At 50.2% G+C, this 14,629-nt stretch overlaps 1 protein-coding gene across 5 annotated transcripts in view; it reads right to left on the bottom strand.

The window, feature by feature from the left end:
- Positions 1 to 14,405, bottom strand: part of GRIP2 (glutamate receptor interacting protein 2) — a 246,199-nt gene extending 231,794 nt beyond the window's left edge. For 4 of the 5 annotated variants that reach the window (XR_010833891.1, XM_067002984.1, XM_067002985.1 and 1 more), the window contains exon 1: positions 14,260 to 14,403. Coding sequence is in view for 4 of the 5 variants with exons in the window: in XM_067002984.1 (XP_066859085.1) it covers positions 14,260 to 14,314 (55 nt within the window). In the remaining variant the exon portion in view is untranslated. Of the gene's footprint in view, positions 1 to 14,259 lie in introns of all 5 variants that reach the window. The other variant, XM_067002992.1, reaches the window with a different exon arrangement.
- Between the last annotated feature and the right edge of the window lie 224 nt (positions 14,406 to 14,629).

The following is a 14,629-nucleotide window of genomic DNA, read 5'->3' as shown; positions in this document are numbered from 1 at the left end:
GACAAAACCAAAAGCCCCTTGTTCTGTGCCACAGACACTCGTATTCCAGGGGCTTTATGGAAGGGGGAACTCAGCTAGCGGTGCCTACAGGCTTCTGGATGCTCACCCTGCCCTTCGGGAGCGTTGCTTCCCCTGCCCCGCTTCAGCTTCACCCCTAACCACAGGCTCTCAAAACTGAATTTGAGACTCTAACACTAAGGCAGTGGAAATTCATTAGAGAAAGGGAAAAGCACTGGAAACAGCTGATAAAGCAGACAGGCTGTCCGGGCCAGCAGGAGGGGCTCGTTGAAGCTGCTGGAGTAATTCCACGTCATGGGGACTTCAAGGCAAGCTGGGGGAGAAGTTGGAGCAGCATTTGCAGAAATGCCCAGGAAGCTTTAAACACCAAAGAAAAAAAGCCCAAAAGCCATATTCCCGGTCATGCATCTCAAACCCTTGCTTGCTGAGGCTGCCAGGCTGGGGCAGGCTGAAGCAAGCAGGACACCGAGCTCCCACCCTTCTGGGAGACGCAGCACGGCGGCTCGCAGGGAACTGGTGAACAGCAACAGACGCTCGCTGCCAAAAAACCACAAGGAACCAAGGACAGACCACCCCGGCAGCATCTTCACTACCACTCCTTCTGTCCGTAGGGATAGGAGCATAGAGATAGAGGGACCCAGCATTGCTTTGCACGTTGCCATTGCCCTCCATTTAATCACAGTGCAGCCAATAAATTTGCTACTGATGGCAGCGAGATTGCCCATACATCAGGCACAGCAGACAAGGAGATAGTCTTTCATTCAAGTGACAGCCATCTTCCGTAAGCGCAGGTGTCTGCAGGCAAGGATTTTTAGCAGACACATCCACATGCAATGGAAAAAAACTACTGATTCTTACTTCCAGCCATGCAGTACTTGGACAGCTTCAGAAAACCTGTCCTCGTGGAGTTCAGTTACCGTTGGGGCAGGCATTTCTTCAATACCTCTGATTTTGTACCAATCGCACGTAGCAGCTACTGCATCCTCCTGGGAACAAATGAGTTGACTTTTTTCCAAGGAAGGCATTTTTGTTGAGAAGTATTTCCTCTCAAAAAGAACAAAAAGCACAACTGTCTCTGCTTTCTATTTGGCAATTCAAAAAACATACCGAAAGCCAAGTTTCTCCCATAGAAATTAATATTAAAAGCACATTTTTTTTTGTATCAACACAGCAGAACAGTGCACAAGTGTGGCTAGCAGGAATTAGGATTAAATGTGTTCTTAAGTAGACCATTGGTGGGGTAAGATGGGAAACAGATCATTTATACCATTACAAATAGCACAAAAGAAATACTAAGGTCTTCTATAACAAATTGTTTCATTAAAAAAAAATATTAATAGGAAAAAAGCTCAACAGCCAAGCCAATAAGAAAATCACTACACTGCTCCCACACCTTGATTTGAGGCAGCAGATATCGTGTTCCTAAGTTAAGAGGTGAGCTTTTGACTGACAAACATCAGCCTCCAGGCCTGAACCCGCGGGACTGGAAACATGGGGAAGGGAGTCCCAGGACACCCATGGAGGAGGGCAGGGAGGCACAGACAGCTTAGGTTTTAGTTTAAGGCATTAAAGTTCCAAGATTTGCCTCCATTTGATTGGTGCGAGGCTAAGCAACACAGAAGTACTTTCTCCTTTCAACCCTCCCACTCCAAACCCTAGCGAATACCAGGGAGAACACTGGAAGCCCCGATTCACACTTGTGGATAGAGTTTGGTCCTTGTACCCTTGACCCATCCACTTGTTGCTTTTCCCACGAAGTCATGGGAATCGGTACATTTTTCTGAAGGTGTCTCAAGAGGTCCTCAAGCCCGTGCTTTCCCATTGATGTTCTTGTAACAGCTTACAGCACGGTGCCACCTTGAACGTGCCGTGAGCGTATTCCCCTTCCCTTCAACAGGCCATTAACAGAGGGGTTGACCCATAGCAGACCCGTGAGAGGTACCCTGGAGCCGAACAACAAGTCACTCTCAAGCAAGCCCAAGACCAGTTCTCCTGCCACCACAAAAGTTTCCTCCATATCCCTTATTTCCATAATTTGCCTTCCCTAACTCTTCAAAGGAGGTAAAAGAAATTAAAGCGAGAGTGAGCTCACGCTGGGGGAGAATGCTTCTGGTAATTTATAATCTCAGTTTTGTTGTTAGCGAATTTGCCAATATTTTATATATAACCTTATCTGAGCACCTCCACAGCAGAGCTTCATAAAAACACTGAAAGATAACAATCGTAAAATTTTGAAAACATAAATTACAGACCCATAATGGGAGGTTTAAGTCTCCTATTCAATTGGAATAAGAAGAGAAGCTGTAAATTAGAAGAAATACAAGCTCCAGAAGAAAACCTCTGCGCTAGATCTCACTTTATAAACCCAGAATAAATTTCCATTTTAGACAGGGGCAGATCTGTTTACTTATTTTCCTGAATAACATATGCCACAGAATAGATCGATCTAGAGCCTGATATATTATTTCTTCATGTGCCTTTCAAGGATGGCAAGGGGAACGTAATTAAAATTAACTCCAAGGCCAAGCTATAAAGCACCAACATACCAATGCACTGGAAGCTGCACCACAGGCATTTTGCCAAGAGCAGGGATAGCCACTTCACAACAGCTCCCGGCAAACAAATACAAGGATCCAGGTTCCTCGGCCTCATTCAGCTGAGCCCTACTAGGAATCCCCTTCTCATCTCTACCTGGACCTCTAAAGCCAATGGCTCCAAAGCCATCACTCCTTAGCTCGTGTAGAAATTCGTTGTCTTCAAACGCAAATAGTTTTAAAGCAGCGGAATAGTTTAACCTTCTGATGTGTAGAAAGAAAAAGTCATTACTTTCATAGTGATCAGAGGTGTCTGAGGTGCTTCAGAGAGCAGACAGAAAGGCACAATCCCTATAGACCTTACAATCCAATTAACTTAATTAACCATGTTATTTCCCTAGTTCCTGGTAACTCCTTAAATCAATGAACTAAGACTTAATGGTGAAGTACGTAACTAGGAGCTTTATTGATCATATCTGCACACAACTCCGAGCAAATTCCCAAAGTCATGGCCTGGCATAAAGCCTATAGAAGATGCTTTGGTAGCAGACCTTCACTTGATTTTCCAAAGCCTTGTGCAGGTACTGAAGACAGGAAAGCAATCAGGATGTGAGGACTGAAATTTTAATAGCGAGAGAGTAAATAAGCATGGGCTTGGTGTTAATCCACACTACGAGCAGCAAAAGAATCATTACATTATTCTTCAATTTTAAATCCAAGTTTTGCTTTGTTCATCACCTCTCATTAAGAAGAGGGGTCCTGGAGCATTCTGCAAATTAATAAGGAAGCCCAACCTGTTGCCTGTTCCCTCCCACACCTCCTGCAGACACCTGAAGCCCAGCAACCTGCAAGCAGCTCCTCAGCCTGGGCAGGGAGGAGCAGAGGCCAGGCACCAGCCTGCAGAGAAGAAAAGCTACAGGGAATTCACCTACAGCATAATTCAGACTTCACTACAACAAAAGCTCCCTAATGGCAGCCCCACTGCTCAGCACCAGCCACCCCATCCATCACCGCCAGGTCTCCTCAGCAAGAGCACAGCATCTGAGACTGGCAGGCCAGCGACATGTGCAGAGAAATCCACCTGAGAAGCAGGTACTGGATGTGACAGAGGGCAGCGTGCATGGGACAGCAAGCAGCGGGGTACAGGCTTGGCACAGCCATGTAAAACTCACCCACGGCCAGTTCAAGAGCCCATGAGCTGGACAAAGCTGCTTGTAGGGATAACGAAGAGAATAAGTCACATCAAACTGCATATGTAACTGCATATGTAACATAAACTGCAATGTAACCTGGAGCTGCAGGCCCATGGGGAAAGAGCAAAGGTGCAAAAGTGTGTTAGCAAACAGAAACGACCCCAAGTGCATCCCGATGTGTGGAGGAAGAAATCAGTATGAACATCGCATCCCTCCCAGCAAGTAACATGAACGTACAACAATTTCAGCTGCATTATTATTCTTATTGTAACAGAGATATCCGGACTAATAACGATCAGACAACCTGAATTACACTGCATATAAAAGCCAAAAATGTATTAACGATATGTACTCCCTCTTCACCTGTAAAGATGATCCTGCTCAGAACAGCGATCACACAGGGGGCAGAGCAATGGCAGGCATGAGGGGCCCCCTTCATGCCCTTTCCCCAGCTCTTCCCCAAGATGACCCACCGCCAGCTCCTAGTGACGCTGAGAGGAGGCTGTTCCTTTTCCAACAGGTCAGTGACTCACCATGTTAACTCACTTCCCTCCACTAAAAATCAATCAGCTCCTGAAATTGGATTATCCCCAGTGATTGGGGTTTTAACAACTCTCTCGCAGGGAAAGCAGCCCCCAGGGGTCCCTGCCAGTGCTGGGTCACCACCTCAGGCCTGGAGGACTGACATGCTCTTAGTGAGAAGCAGCCACCTCCTGGGAAGAGGACATCTTTCCACAAAGGAGCTTGTGATATAGAGCAAAACTTTGTGTCCGTCTCTGCCTGCAGAGAAATGGGAACACTGTAGGCCAGAAGAGCTGCACGGCCCAGTAGATGGGCCCGGCCATAATACAGTCTGACAAACCACCTCCATTTTTTTTCTTTCTTACCTGCATAAATGAGCTCTCCTGCTTCCCCCTGCTCATTCCCAAGTCATTCTTCTGTTGGTTTAATTTGCCTGAGGTTTGATGAGTCCAAGGCTGGGCCAGCCCTCCGTACGCGGTACCTCTTGCACAGCTAACGGTGACTTTGGGCCTACTTCGGGCCTGTGGGAAGCAGCGCTGCCCTGCAGCCGCTTCACCCCAGATCTGGATTCACACCAACACACCTGCACGCATCCATACGCGCAGAAAGTTCCTCTGCTGTTTTAAAATACTGCTGAGGCCACCACCGCCTGCCCCTGTGATGCAAGGGGTGCTTTGCCAGCAGTTCTCCCTCACACCCTGCTGAAAACATCCTCCCTTCTACACGGGGCGGGGTCGAGGCATGCCTGTCAAGGGGAAACCCGAGCACAAGGGATCTCCCCCCAGTGTCATTTCACACAGCTGTCCTTTCATGCTGCTGAAGGCGCTTCCAGCCTGAAGCTGGCTGCCTGCGAGCTGGATTCCTGCAGGAAGCTCACAGCACGGGGCAACAAGAGGCAGAATAACCCCCCCCAGCTCCACCTCTGCACCCCACAGACACCCAACCCGTGCTGCAGCCCGCAATTAAACATCACAGTGGGATTTTGCAGGAGGGAAAAGAGGCACAGAAAAACAGCACCTGGAGGACCAAACTCTCACTAGGGCAGCCAGCAGCAAGGCAAGGAAGTGTGGTCAGGACTCTGCACCCTGACGCCCTGCTGGGGAAGCCCCTGGCAGCGGTCAGGGAAGCAGATGGGCAGCAGAGGACGGCACTCCCTGGCCCAGAGCCACCTTTTCTCTTAATTATTTAGCTGCAGAAACTGGATCGCATTCATCACAGCATTGCCTGTCACCAAATTACTCCTGGGCAGCCCCAAAGCACAGGGGCTGACAGGGACAGAGCAGTCGGAGCAGACCAGGGTTCACAGAGCTGGGGGCACACGGGCACTGTGCTGCCTGGCCGCAGGCAAGTGGACATCACAGCCAGCAAGCCTTACCTGGCCCCAGGCCCTGGAGACCAGCGGTCACAGCCTGGTTTGCTGAGTTTTGCTTTCCAGCCCCCAGTCCACTCATTAAGAAGCCCTCCTGTGAGCACAGTGACAGTAAAGGACTACAAGAACACAAAGAACGTGCTAAAAAAGCCAATTACAGTGGCTATCCCAAATAAAACAACCCAGAAACCATCTCCATGCACAAGCAAACACCCTAGGCAGGTGGCAGCAAGAGGGAAGCAAAATAAATACAATTTATACCGCAAGGAAGACAGATCAGTTTTGTGCTAGGTTTGAAGCATGGTCTCCAGTGGCTGGGCAAGCAGCACAAGTGGCAGGATGAGTCTTGAGGCTCCTCAGAGGCAGCTGGCCTGGGAGTGCAGCCAGACCTATATGGCCCAAGCAGCATCTCTCCTGCATCAGATGGAGGTTAGATACCTGGGATGTTTGCAGCACAAACTGCTGCTGTGCAGGGAACTTCGCACCCACTCAAACAGAATTTGAGTACTGCAGCTGTGCTCTGCAATAGATTTGCAATACTGTGCCAGAAGTGATGTTTTCTACATCATTTTGGTCATTTTTCCAAGAGTTTGTCACAGCTGCTGTAACTCCAACCGTAAAGATACTAAGCAGAGAAGCACAGCCATGAAGTTACACTCAGTGACTGCACTTTGATATTTGTTTTGAACACCAGACAGACCCTTTCTCAAGGCAGGCATTACATTACCCATGCTTTATGGACACGAAGACAGGGACGAACCAAGCTCAGCAGACCAGGCTGCCTTTCCAAGCTGCACAGAGCTCCCCTGTCCCATTAATTTCAGCTGGCAGAAAAATCCCCCCCTACCTGAGAAATCAAGCAGTAACTCTGTTCCAGGCCACGTGCTTTGCAGAAAGCAAAGCTAGCCTTAGGACCAGAGCCCTGCAGCCCGGTCCCCAGCCAAATCTGGGGAGGACCACAGCAGCTATTCAATGCAACAAGAAGTCCAGATGGGATGTAAAGGACACAGTAAGTAAGGGCATGGCCACAGCATTGACACCTCATGCCATGAGACTGGCAGCCTCCCTGGACTTTGCTTTCCTTGGAAGCCACTGAGATGCAGCACACCAGCCTCCGGCCCCGTACAGGGACGCAGCCCAAAGAAGTTATTTGCCAGCACCTCCCAAACCACCAAAAAGTAGTCTCCAAAACTTGTGGCTTCTGTGTGAATGAACAGTTTAAGCCTTCTCATTGGCCAAAAGCCATTTGCAAGTGTTATTTAAAAATAAATAAATAGCTTGGTGTTCTAGCCTCTTATTCTCATTCACTGTTCAGCAACTGGTACTGATTTCTGCATTGCAGAGTTAAAGCTGCTCTTGTCTTGCTGCTAAACAGCTCTGCCACTGGTCTTCTGCTCATTTTTCCTGGAACTGAGCATTAAGATTTGTTCCTCTCCACTCCCCATTCCCTCTAATCAAATGAGAAAAACTTCCTTTTTTTTTTTTTAAAAGGAAAAAACCTCATGCACTTCCCAAGGGAGAAGGGGACTGAGAGCACTGCAGTGCTGCTCCCAGCTTCACGCAGATCTACCTGCCCTCTCATTACAAGGAAGGGAGGTTCACAAGTTCTGGTATTTTCTTTTCTTGGGATATAACCATGGCTCTTGACCTCAGGTGAAAATAAGCAGAAGAACATTTAATCTAGATACGAAAAAAATATTTCCATTAGTACCCTCTGTTCAGAATTAACACACACTGAGGAAAGCTGCTACAAATATTTAGCTAAGTTTGTTCCACTGTGACAGCCCCAAATTTCCTTGAATCCCTAGTAGCCAAAAGCAGTTGATCTGGGCAAGCTGTTTTCCTAAGCCAGCCCCCACACCTGGAAAAGGCACAGAAGGGTCTGAATCTGCAGCATTAAAGCACATTGGTACCAAGAGAGCAACTCAGCATCACTAATTTCTCTAAAACTGTCTCGCTGCCTGATGTTTGCTTTACCTTATTTTTCTGTTTATTTCTTCCCATTTCGTTTGTTGCTAAAGCTTCAAGGCCTCTGCTACAGGGGGATGGAAATGATGAGCATCCCCCAAGTCTACGCCCTGACCCTGTGGTGACTGCTCCTGTCAAAGTGGGGCCAAAGGCAAGATGCAGGCACCCTGTGCTGCGCTCTGTATGATCACCTAAAATTTGCTCCACCACCAGATTATTTTTATTTTTTAAATGGAAGACAGGAGTCATAAAAAATTCCAAGGCCAGCAGCCGCCTCATCCCACAGGGCCCAGTCCCAAGCTTGACGCCACCCTCACATCTTGCAGCAGCTCCCCTTTGGGGCTGTGAGGCCACACTCAGGTGCCGGCCTGGAGCTTTATTTCTCTGCACAGATGAACAGAAGTGTCCCCAAGATAACTAGCACCGTCACATCTGCACCTGTAATCCAAATAAATATTCACAATAGCCTCCAACTCTGGCAACAACGCAGCAGCCAAGGTTAATACAACTGCCAAAACGAAAGCTCCATAATGCCTTGTTCGCAGTGGAAATAAAGTTGTTAAACGCAGAACATGCATTACTTCACAGACCAACATTCAACAACTTGAAGAGTTTAGAACCGGATTTATTTTGCAGCTTCCACAAGAGGTTTCTACATGTCAGATGGGAGCTGTTTAACTGGCAGGGCCACCGACACCCCTCCTTAAACACACAGATTAGACATGGACCTAACCACATCCTGATGCACAGCGTTTCCTTGATCTCAGACAGCAAGTGGTAGCCCCTTCTCCTTAAATCCAGAGTGGTCTCCAGGCAAAATACCTGAAGCTGTCAGAGGAGAGTGTGTTTGAATGAGTTAATTTCCCAGAGGAAGGCAGCACTGCCAGCACTCAATGGAATCAGCAAATTTTGCCGGAGCCCAAAAAAACAATCCTGCTTCAAAAGTAGAAGCCAGTAATTACTAGGTGCCAAGTTCATCTAACGTTAATGAGGGGGGAGAGTTGGTAGCAGGGAAATCACCATAATTCTATAATTCATTTGTTTGTGTTACTTTATTTGAATTTCTGCATCTTCCAAATACAAATAAATACATGGGAGAAAAGAGGAAGGGTAAGTCTTTCCCTTGAATGGAAACCGGAAAACAAGCAAAGCAAGCCACCTGCCTCCTAGGTGTGCCATACATCTCCTTTTAACTTGAGCAAGTCAAGTTATCTTCATCTCAACACAACTCAAGAGCATCAGGGAACCTCTGGGCCAGCAGCTGCAAGCAGCTCAAGCCAGGAACTGTTTCAAACACCAGGGCTGCTTCCTGGGAAAGGCCCATGTGCTCTTCCACTAAGCTTGGCATGAGCCCACAGCAACACCAACAGGCCTGAAGAACAACAGGCATGGCCTGAGTCCAGACAGACCTGGCAACTCTTCTCAGTCTGCGATGCTCCTGGCTCCCCCGAGTCACAGCTTCCATCAAGGGCTTCAGTTTCCTGAAAGGTTCCCCCACACCTCCCCTTCCAAAGGGAGAAGGTGCCAAACCCCTGCAGCTGATGCGCTTGCTCAGCACTGAGCATCGCCACTCACTGCTAATAAGGCGACCCCTTTGCAAGAGCGTAATGGCTTCGGAGACAGAGAGCAGAACTGCACCATGCCCCTACAGCTTCATACAGCTGAACTCTGCCAACAGGTTCGCACTCAGGTTGTAAGATCTGGCAGGCCACTTAAAAACAAAACAAGCAAAAAAAATAATCTGTCTTTAACCAAATTCCAAGGGAGCTTTGAAATCATTCCGTAAAACCCTAGCGGCTTCATCCCTACTCAGTTGAGCAGGACTTTTCGATCAGAGCTGGATTTTACAACTGCTGAAGTGCAGGATCAAAAGCAGCAGCGCGAATTCAGCGCAGCGCGACGGTGCGACAGCCAGCGAGGAGGGAGCAGGCAAGCACAGCGCTCGGGTGTATTACTCCCTCACTTGACGGGCACCAAATCCACATCAACATATTAATGAACGAGAAAGACCCCATCAAAGTCTAGCAGGATTTGCTCTGGCTGTCCCATCAGTTTGATGAATGAACATTATCCCTTAAGCATTACCACCGCAGCCTTCAAGCAATCCTAATTCCCCTCCATACTTCACTCGAGGGTCAGAACCTCTCTTCTTACATTTTATTTAAAAGCAGTGGCCTGGATAATTAGTATTACCAAAAAACAGCAGCCCATAAATTCCTGAGCAGTGTGTGCGTGCAGGTCCTTGTTTCTGACAGAGCTTGGATGCACAGTAAAAGCACCACATGCAGGAATACGTTCATACACCGCGTTCAGCACAGACCTAACAGCCCTTCAGCTGCACAACAGTCAAATTGCACGCTAAGTGACAGCCACGGAGCTGAATTTCTTCACTGAAAATTAAGTGCCTGTACAATAGATCATGTTATTGGAGGTCTGGACAAAAGAACTCCGCAGGGCAAGGCGTTAAAGCTGAACAGACTCCACCTGGCACTGAAAGATGGTTCTAAGACAACTTGATAAATTCAGGAACTCCTTTCTGAATGACTGAGTTACTTCTGATGTGGCAAGCACAAGAGCAAACGCCTCATTTTAAGCAGCGGAGTATTCCGACTGATTTCAAATTACACACACCACAGTCTGCAAGATCAAAACGTTCATGGATAAGTGAACAAAAGACGATTCACATGATTTTTACTGATAGTGTGCTTTAGTTATTCTACACATCACATGTGCATCTCGAACACCACGGGGCTGTGTGAAAGATCGCCTCATTTTCTGCTAATTGTGCAGAAACGCACAATTTCTATCTTCATCTTTTTGGGATGTTTCTCCTTATGTCTGTGATTAAGTAAAAAATCTAAAAAAAGAAACCCCTCTCCAGTGATAACCAGTTTCACAGCTACGGAGCTAAACACCCCGGTACGCTGCTCCGAGGACAGAGCCTAACGCTGATGTTCAGAGCCCAGCTGTTATAAACCTCCTCGAGACAGATCGCTGTGATATTTTTACCTTCCCGTTATAAAAAATTAAACGGCTCTGCCAAAACCATGAAATATCACCCCCCTCCTAAATTTTCCCCAGGGTCCCCCTCCTGCCAAACTGCACCCGCAGCGAGCTGAGGCAGGTGAGGGAGAGAGATTTCTCAACCCTTTTCGCTTCGTCGCCTTCACCCCGCAGATCAGCCCGCACCGCGAAGGATTGCCCCTTCCCCACGCGCCGCGGGACACCTCTGCCCGTGGTGCCACGGCTGCACAGCAGCACCGTGCCCCTATATGCTCCTACAGCTGTTTCCAAGGTAACCAGCGCAGAGCCATATACAAGGGAAAGGAGAAAACAGCAGCCACGCAGCCCTGCGATATTCCCACTTTTCGGAGCAGGTCGGAGTTGCTGCTCTCCCTCCCTCCCTCCCAGCTGCCCTACACGATTCAGGCAGGGGGTGGGTAACTCGCTTCAGGTTTTGCAATCCCAGTACATCAGCCTTTCTTAAGGATATATATAATTTAAATGGATAAGGCATCATATTGGGGTTTTTAAGGTGCAAGTCAAATTTTCCAGTTCTACTGCAGAAAACCATCTGGGGGAGGCCGGGAAATTATACCAACCACCTAAATTTACACCCAAATCCTGTATTCCCTCCCAGTCAAAGTAGAAAGGTGCCTCAGGTTTAGCAGAGGGTGCCTGCCCACCTCCGAGCCCCGTGTTACACGAGGCTATGCACCTAGGTAGCGCCCACATCCCTCAGCTAGGAGGGCCATCTCTCTGCAGAGTTTCCTCACCCACTCAGATATGCCAAAATCCCCACAGATTTTCCCACCTGCCCACATTTGTGCGCTCTCCCAAAGCAGCAGTTAGCCCTTGCCAGTGAAAGCCTGGGAGGAACAAGGATACGGTCCGCATCTCGAGGTCCTCACGAAGAGGAGAGCAGCAGGAGGGGAAAAGCCAGGATGGGGAGGGCCCTGGCATGGCCAGCAAGTCACCTCAAAAAGAGAAGACAGCCGTCAAGGAGCAAAAATCAGCACCAAGTCTGGCTGCAGAGCTCTGCATAGGCAGAGCTGCGTGGCTGTGCGCTCTAACCTCTGCTCCCATGCCCCAGGCCCACCAACAGCCCCATGGTTACAGAGTCCGACAGAGTCAGCCCCCCGAGCTGCGAGTAATAGTGCCATGACTGAGACAGGCTGGAGGGAATACATTTTCCATCAGGAATTTCCAAGCCATTAACATTGATTTTTTTTTTTTCCCTCCCCAACATTAATCAGAATAGTAGCACATCCCATGCACAGCCCTCGTCTGATGAGGAACACAGACGTGTTAAAGAACGCAGCATTTCTGCACCCTGCTCAGGAGTCACCCCTTTTTCCCCATGGAAAGGAAGTTTTAAGGCAAAACACGCATAAGAAAATCACCGTGGGTGGTGTTTTTAAATGGCAATCATCCTCCAGCACAGCTCACGTACATCTTGCATTTTCCTAAGTGACTTACCACGGCTGACCTTTTGGATACCAACTGTGATTAATGAAGCTTCCAACCCAGCACTGAATGGCTGCAAATTGCAAGAGATGCTCATCACATTAACATTCAGTACCCAAAACGTACCGCTCTCCTCATCACAGATGTGCTCCCACTGAACACCGGGACGTTTGCTCTGGGAGTTTACGTACCGCAGCCCTCAGAGAAAACGGACACGTCAATAGGACAGAGAACACGCGTGGGGAAAAGCAAGCTCCCAGCTTAACTGCTGGAAACAAAGTTAACCACATCTGCATAGGCACCGAGATGCCAATAAGGCAGACGTAAATTGTTTTGAATAAGGAGAAATTCTGCCTTCCAGTTTGTCAGAGACTGCTTGGAGGTTGGTTTGGGAAATCTAAGCCCAGATGGAGCCCTGTAGAGATGTCCTGGCGTTGTTGAATACAACACGATGAGAAACTGTCTCTGGAGCCCAGTTAAAGCCCATCCCGTGCCTGCTAACACCGCGGTGCTACAAGAGCATTACCGAGTAACTTCTCCGTTACCCCAGCTGAGCCTCGTTCTGCAATACAAGCATGGGACTGGTTGCCTTAGGGAAAGAGGAAAGAAGTTCCCTGAAAACTCAGTACATCCTTTAGCAGACACACACCTCCTCCCCTACACAAGATTTACTCCTCCAGAAAAAAAAAAAAACTGTGCTTAACTAAGCAGTAAGTTGCAAAGACAAACTACTCAAGCCACCCAGAGAAATAAATGCAACGCCACCGTTGAAAAGTGCCCAACATCCCTGAAGGGATGCGAGGTGGAGATCAGTACACCAGGCACAGACTTGCTGCAGTGCTGGGATGAGGTCAGAGCCAGGGAGGATGAGGAGGAAATACTTTCCATAAAGCCAGAATATACACACGAAGCCTCAGGGAAAGTAACACAGCAAACCCCCCTCGGCTGGGCAGCCTGGGCTCTCTCCTCTAAGTGTTCTTTAGGGCCCCCAAAGCCATCCCTGGTCCGGCAGTGCAGGAGCATCCCCCTCAGCTGCAGCAGGGCAGCGTTACGAAGCACTGCACCACGCCAGGGCAGCACTCACACAGGCAGGTCTCGGCGTGGGGAACGGGATGGATTTTCCCTTACATAAGACAAGACCTCCGATTTTTGGCAGCACTGTCTTTTGGGGGGTGGAAGCCGTGGTCCCAGAGGGGCCAAACATCAGAAATAAACGGTGTTCTCCCAAGCAGCGGCACCAGCAATAAGGGGCAGCTGAACGATTGAGTCCTGGCGCCTCGCAAGGCACCTAGCAGCACAATTTTCCTCCTTGCTTACTAACCAACAGGACCGGAGAATTCCCTGATTTGTGCATTACTCACACCAAATGGTGCAACGGGCTGCTGCTTCGGATATTTGGTAAGCCTGCTCGCCACAGCAGGCAGCCAGGGAAGGGATGCGAAGGAAAAAACTCAACTCCCTGTTAACCACTTGCGGCAAAGCAGCTGAGGTCAAAAAAAACTGAGATTAATAAATCCCCCCTTGCTTCTGCTCATGCCAGCTGGGCTCCTGCACCTGAGCCTCATGAGAGCACAACAGAGGAGCACTTCGTTGCCCAGGATAAACTTTCCCCACCGCTGCCACCCTGCCCACCTCCAAACGCCGGAGCCGGTGCGCCAGGCTCCCCGGCGCTGTGCCACCTCGCGGATGCCTTCTCCCGACTTCCAGGAGCTCGGGTGCGGCGGTAATTTAACATCGCGCTCCCGAGCACGTAAACAAAATCACTCCCGGTCCCTGCGAGCAACAGCGAGCGGCACAATAGGAGCTGCTCCCGCATCGCGCCCCCGGTGCGACCGGCGAGCCCCGCCAGCCCCATTTCGGAGCCGGGTGCCGGGGAGAGGCGCCGGCTGCAGGCAGAAGCACCAGCGGCTTTAGCAAGTTGGAGCTTCCAGCCCCCCGAGCACCCGCCGGGGACGGGGCAGCCGGGTCCCCATCCCGCAGGTGGTGGGAGCAAGCCCAAGGTCTCACCCCCCCCCCCCCCCCCCCCCGGGGATGGGAGGACAGCTTGGCTGCAGCGAAGTTTAACGGCGATATAAACACCCCCTCCGCCGCGGGGCCCCCCGCGCTCCCCCTCCGAAATAAAAAAGGATAACGGCAAGAAGCAGGCGAGAGCATCCCCATCCCTCCTCCTCCCCCCGGCCGCTCTCACCGTCCTCTTGCATCCGCTGCAGGCACAGGGCGAGGCTCTTCCTCCAGCCCGGCATGGCGCCGGGGCAGCGCTGCCACCCCCCGGGGGCACCGGGCACGGCTGGGGGGGGGGGCTGACAAACCCGGGGGGGGGGGGCAGCGGGAGCGGCGCTACCGAGCGCCGCCGGGTCCCGGCGCTTTATGGCCGGGCGGGGCGTGCGGCGGGGCTCGGGTCCGCCTCCCCTGTGCCCGCCCCAAGGCTGGGGGCGGGGAGGTGACCCCCCGCCCCCCTTTAGCCTCCCCACTCCTTCCTTATCCCCTTTACGTCCCTCCCTTAGGGAGCGGGAGGGGGTCCCGGGGGGGATGCTCGGGGGGGCGCCTCCGCCTGCTGC

This window comes from Anser cygnoides, chromosome 10 (genome assembly GCF_040182565.1).
Source record: "Anser cygnoides isolate HZ-2024a breed goose chromosome 10, Taihu_goose_T2T_genome, whole genome shotgun sequence".
NCBI lineage: Eukaryota > Metazoa > Chordata > Aves > Anseriformes > Anatidae > Anser > Anser cygnoides.
This window is presented reverse-complemented; position numbering and strand designations above follow the sequence as displayed.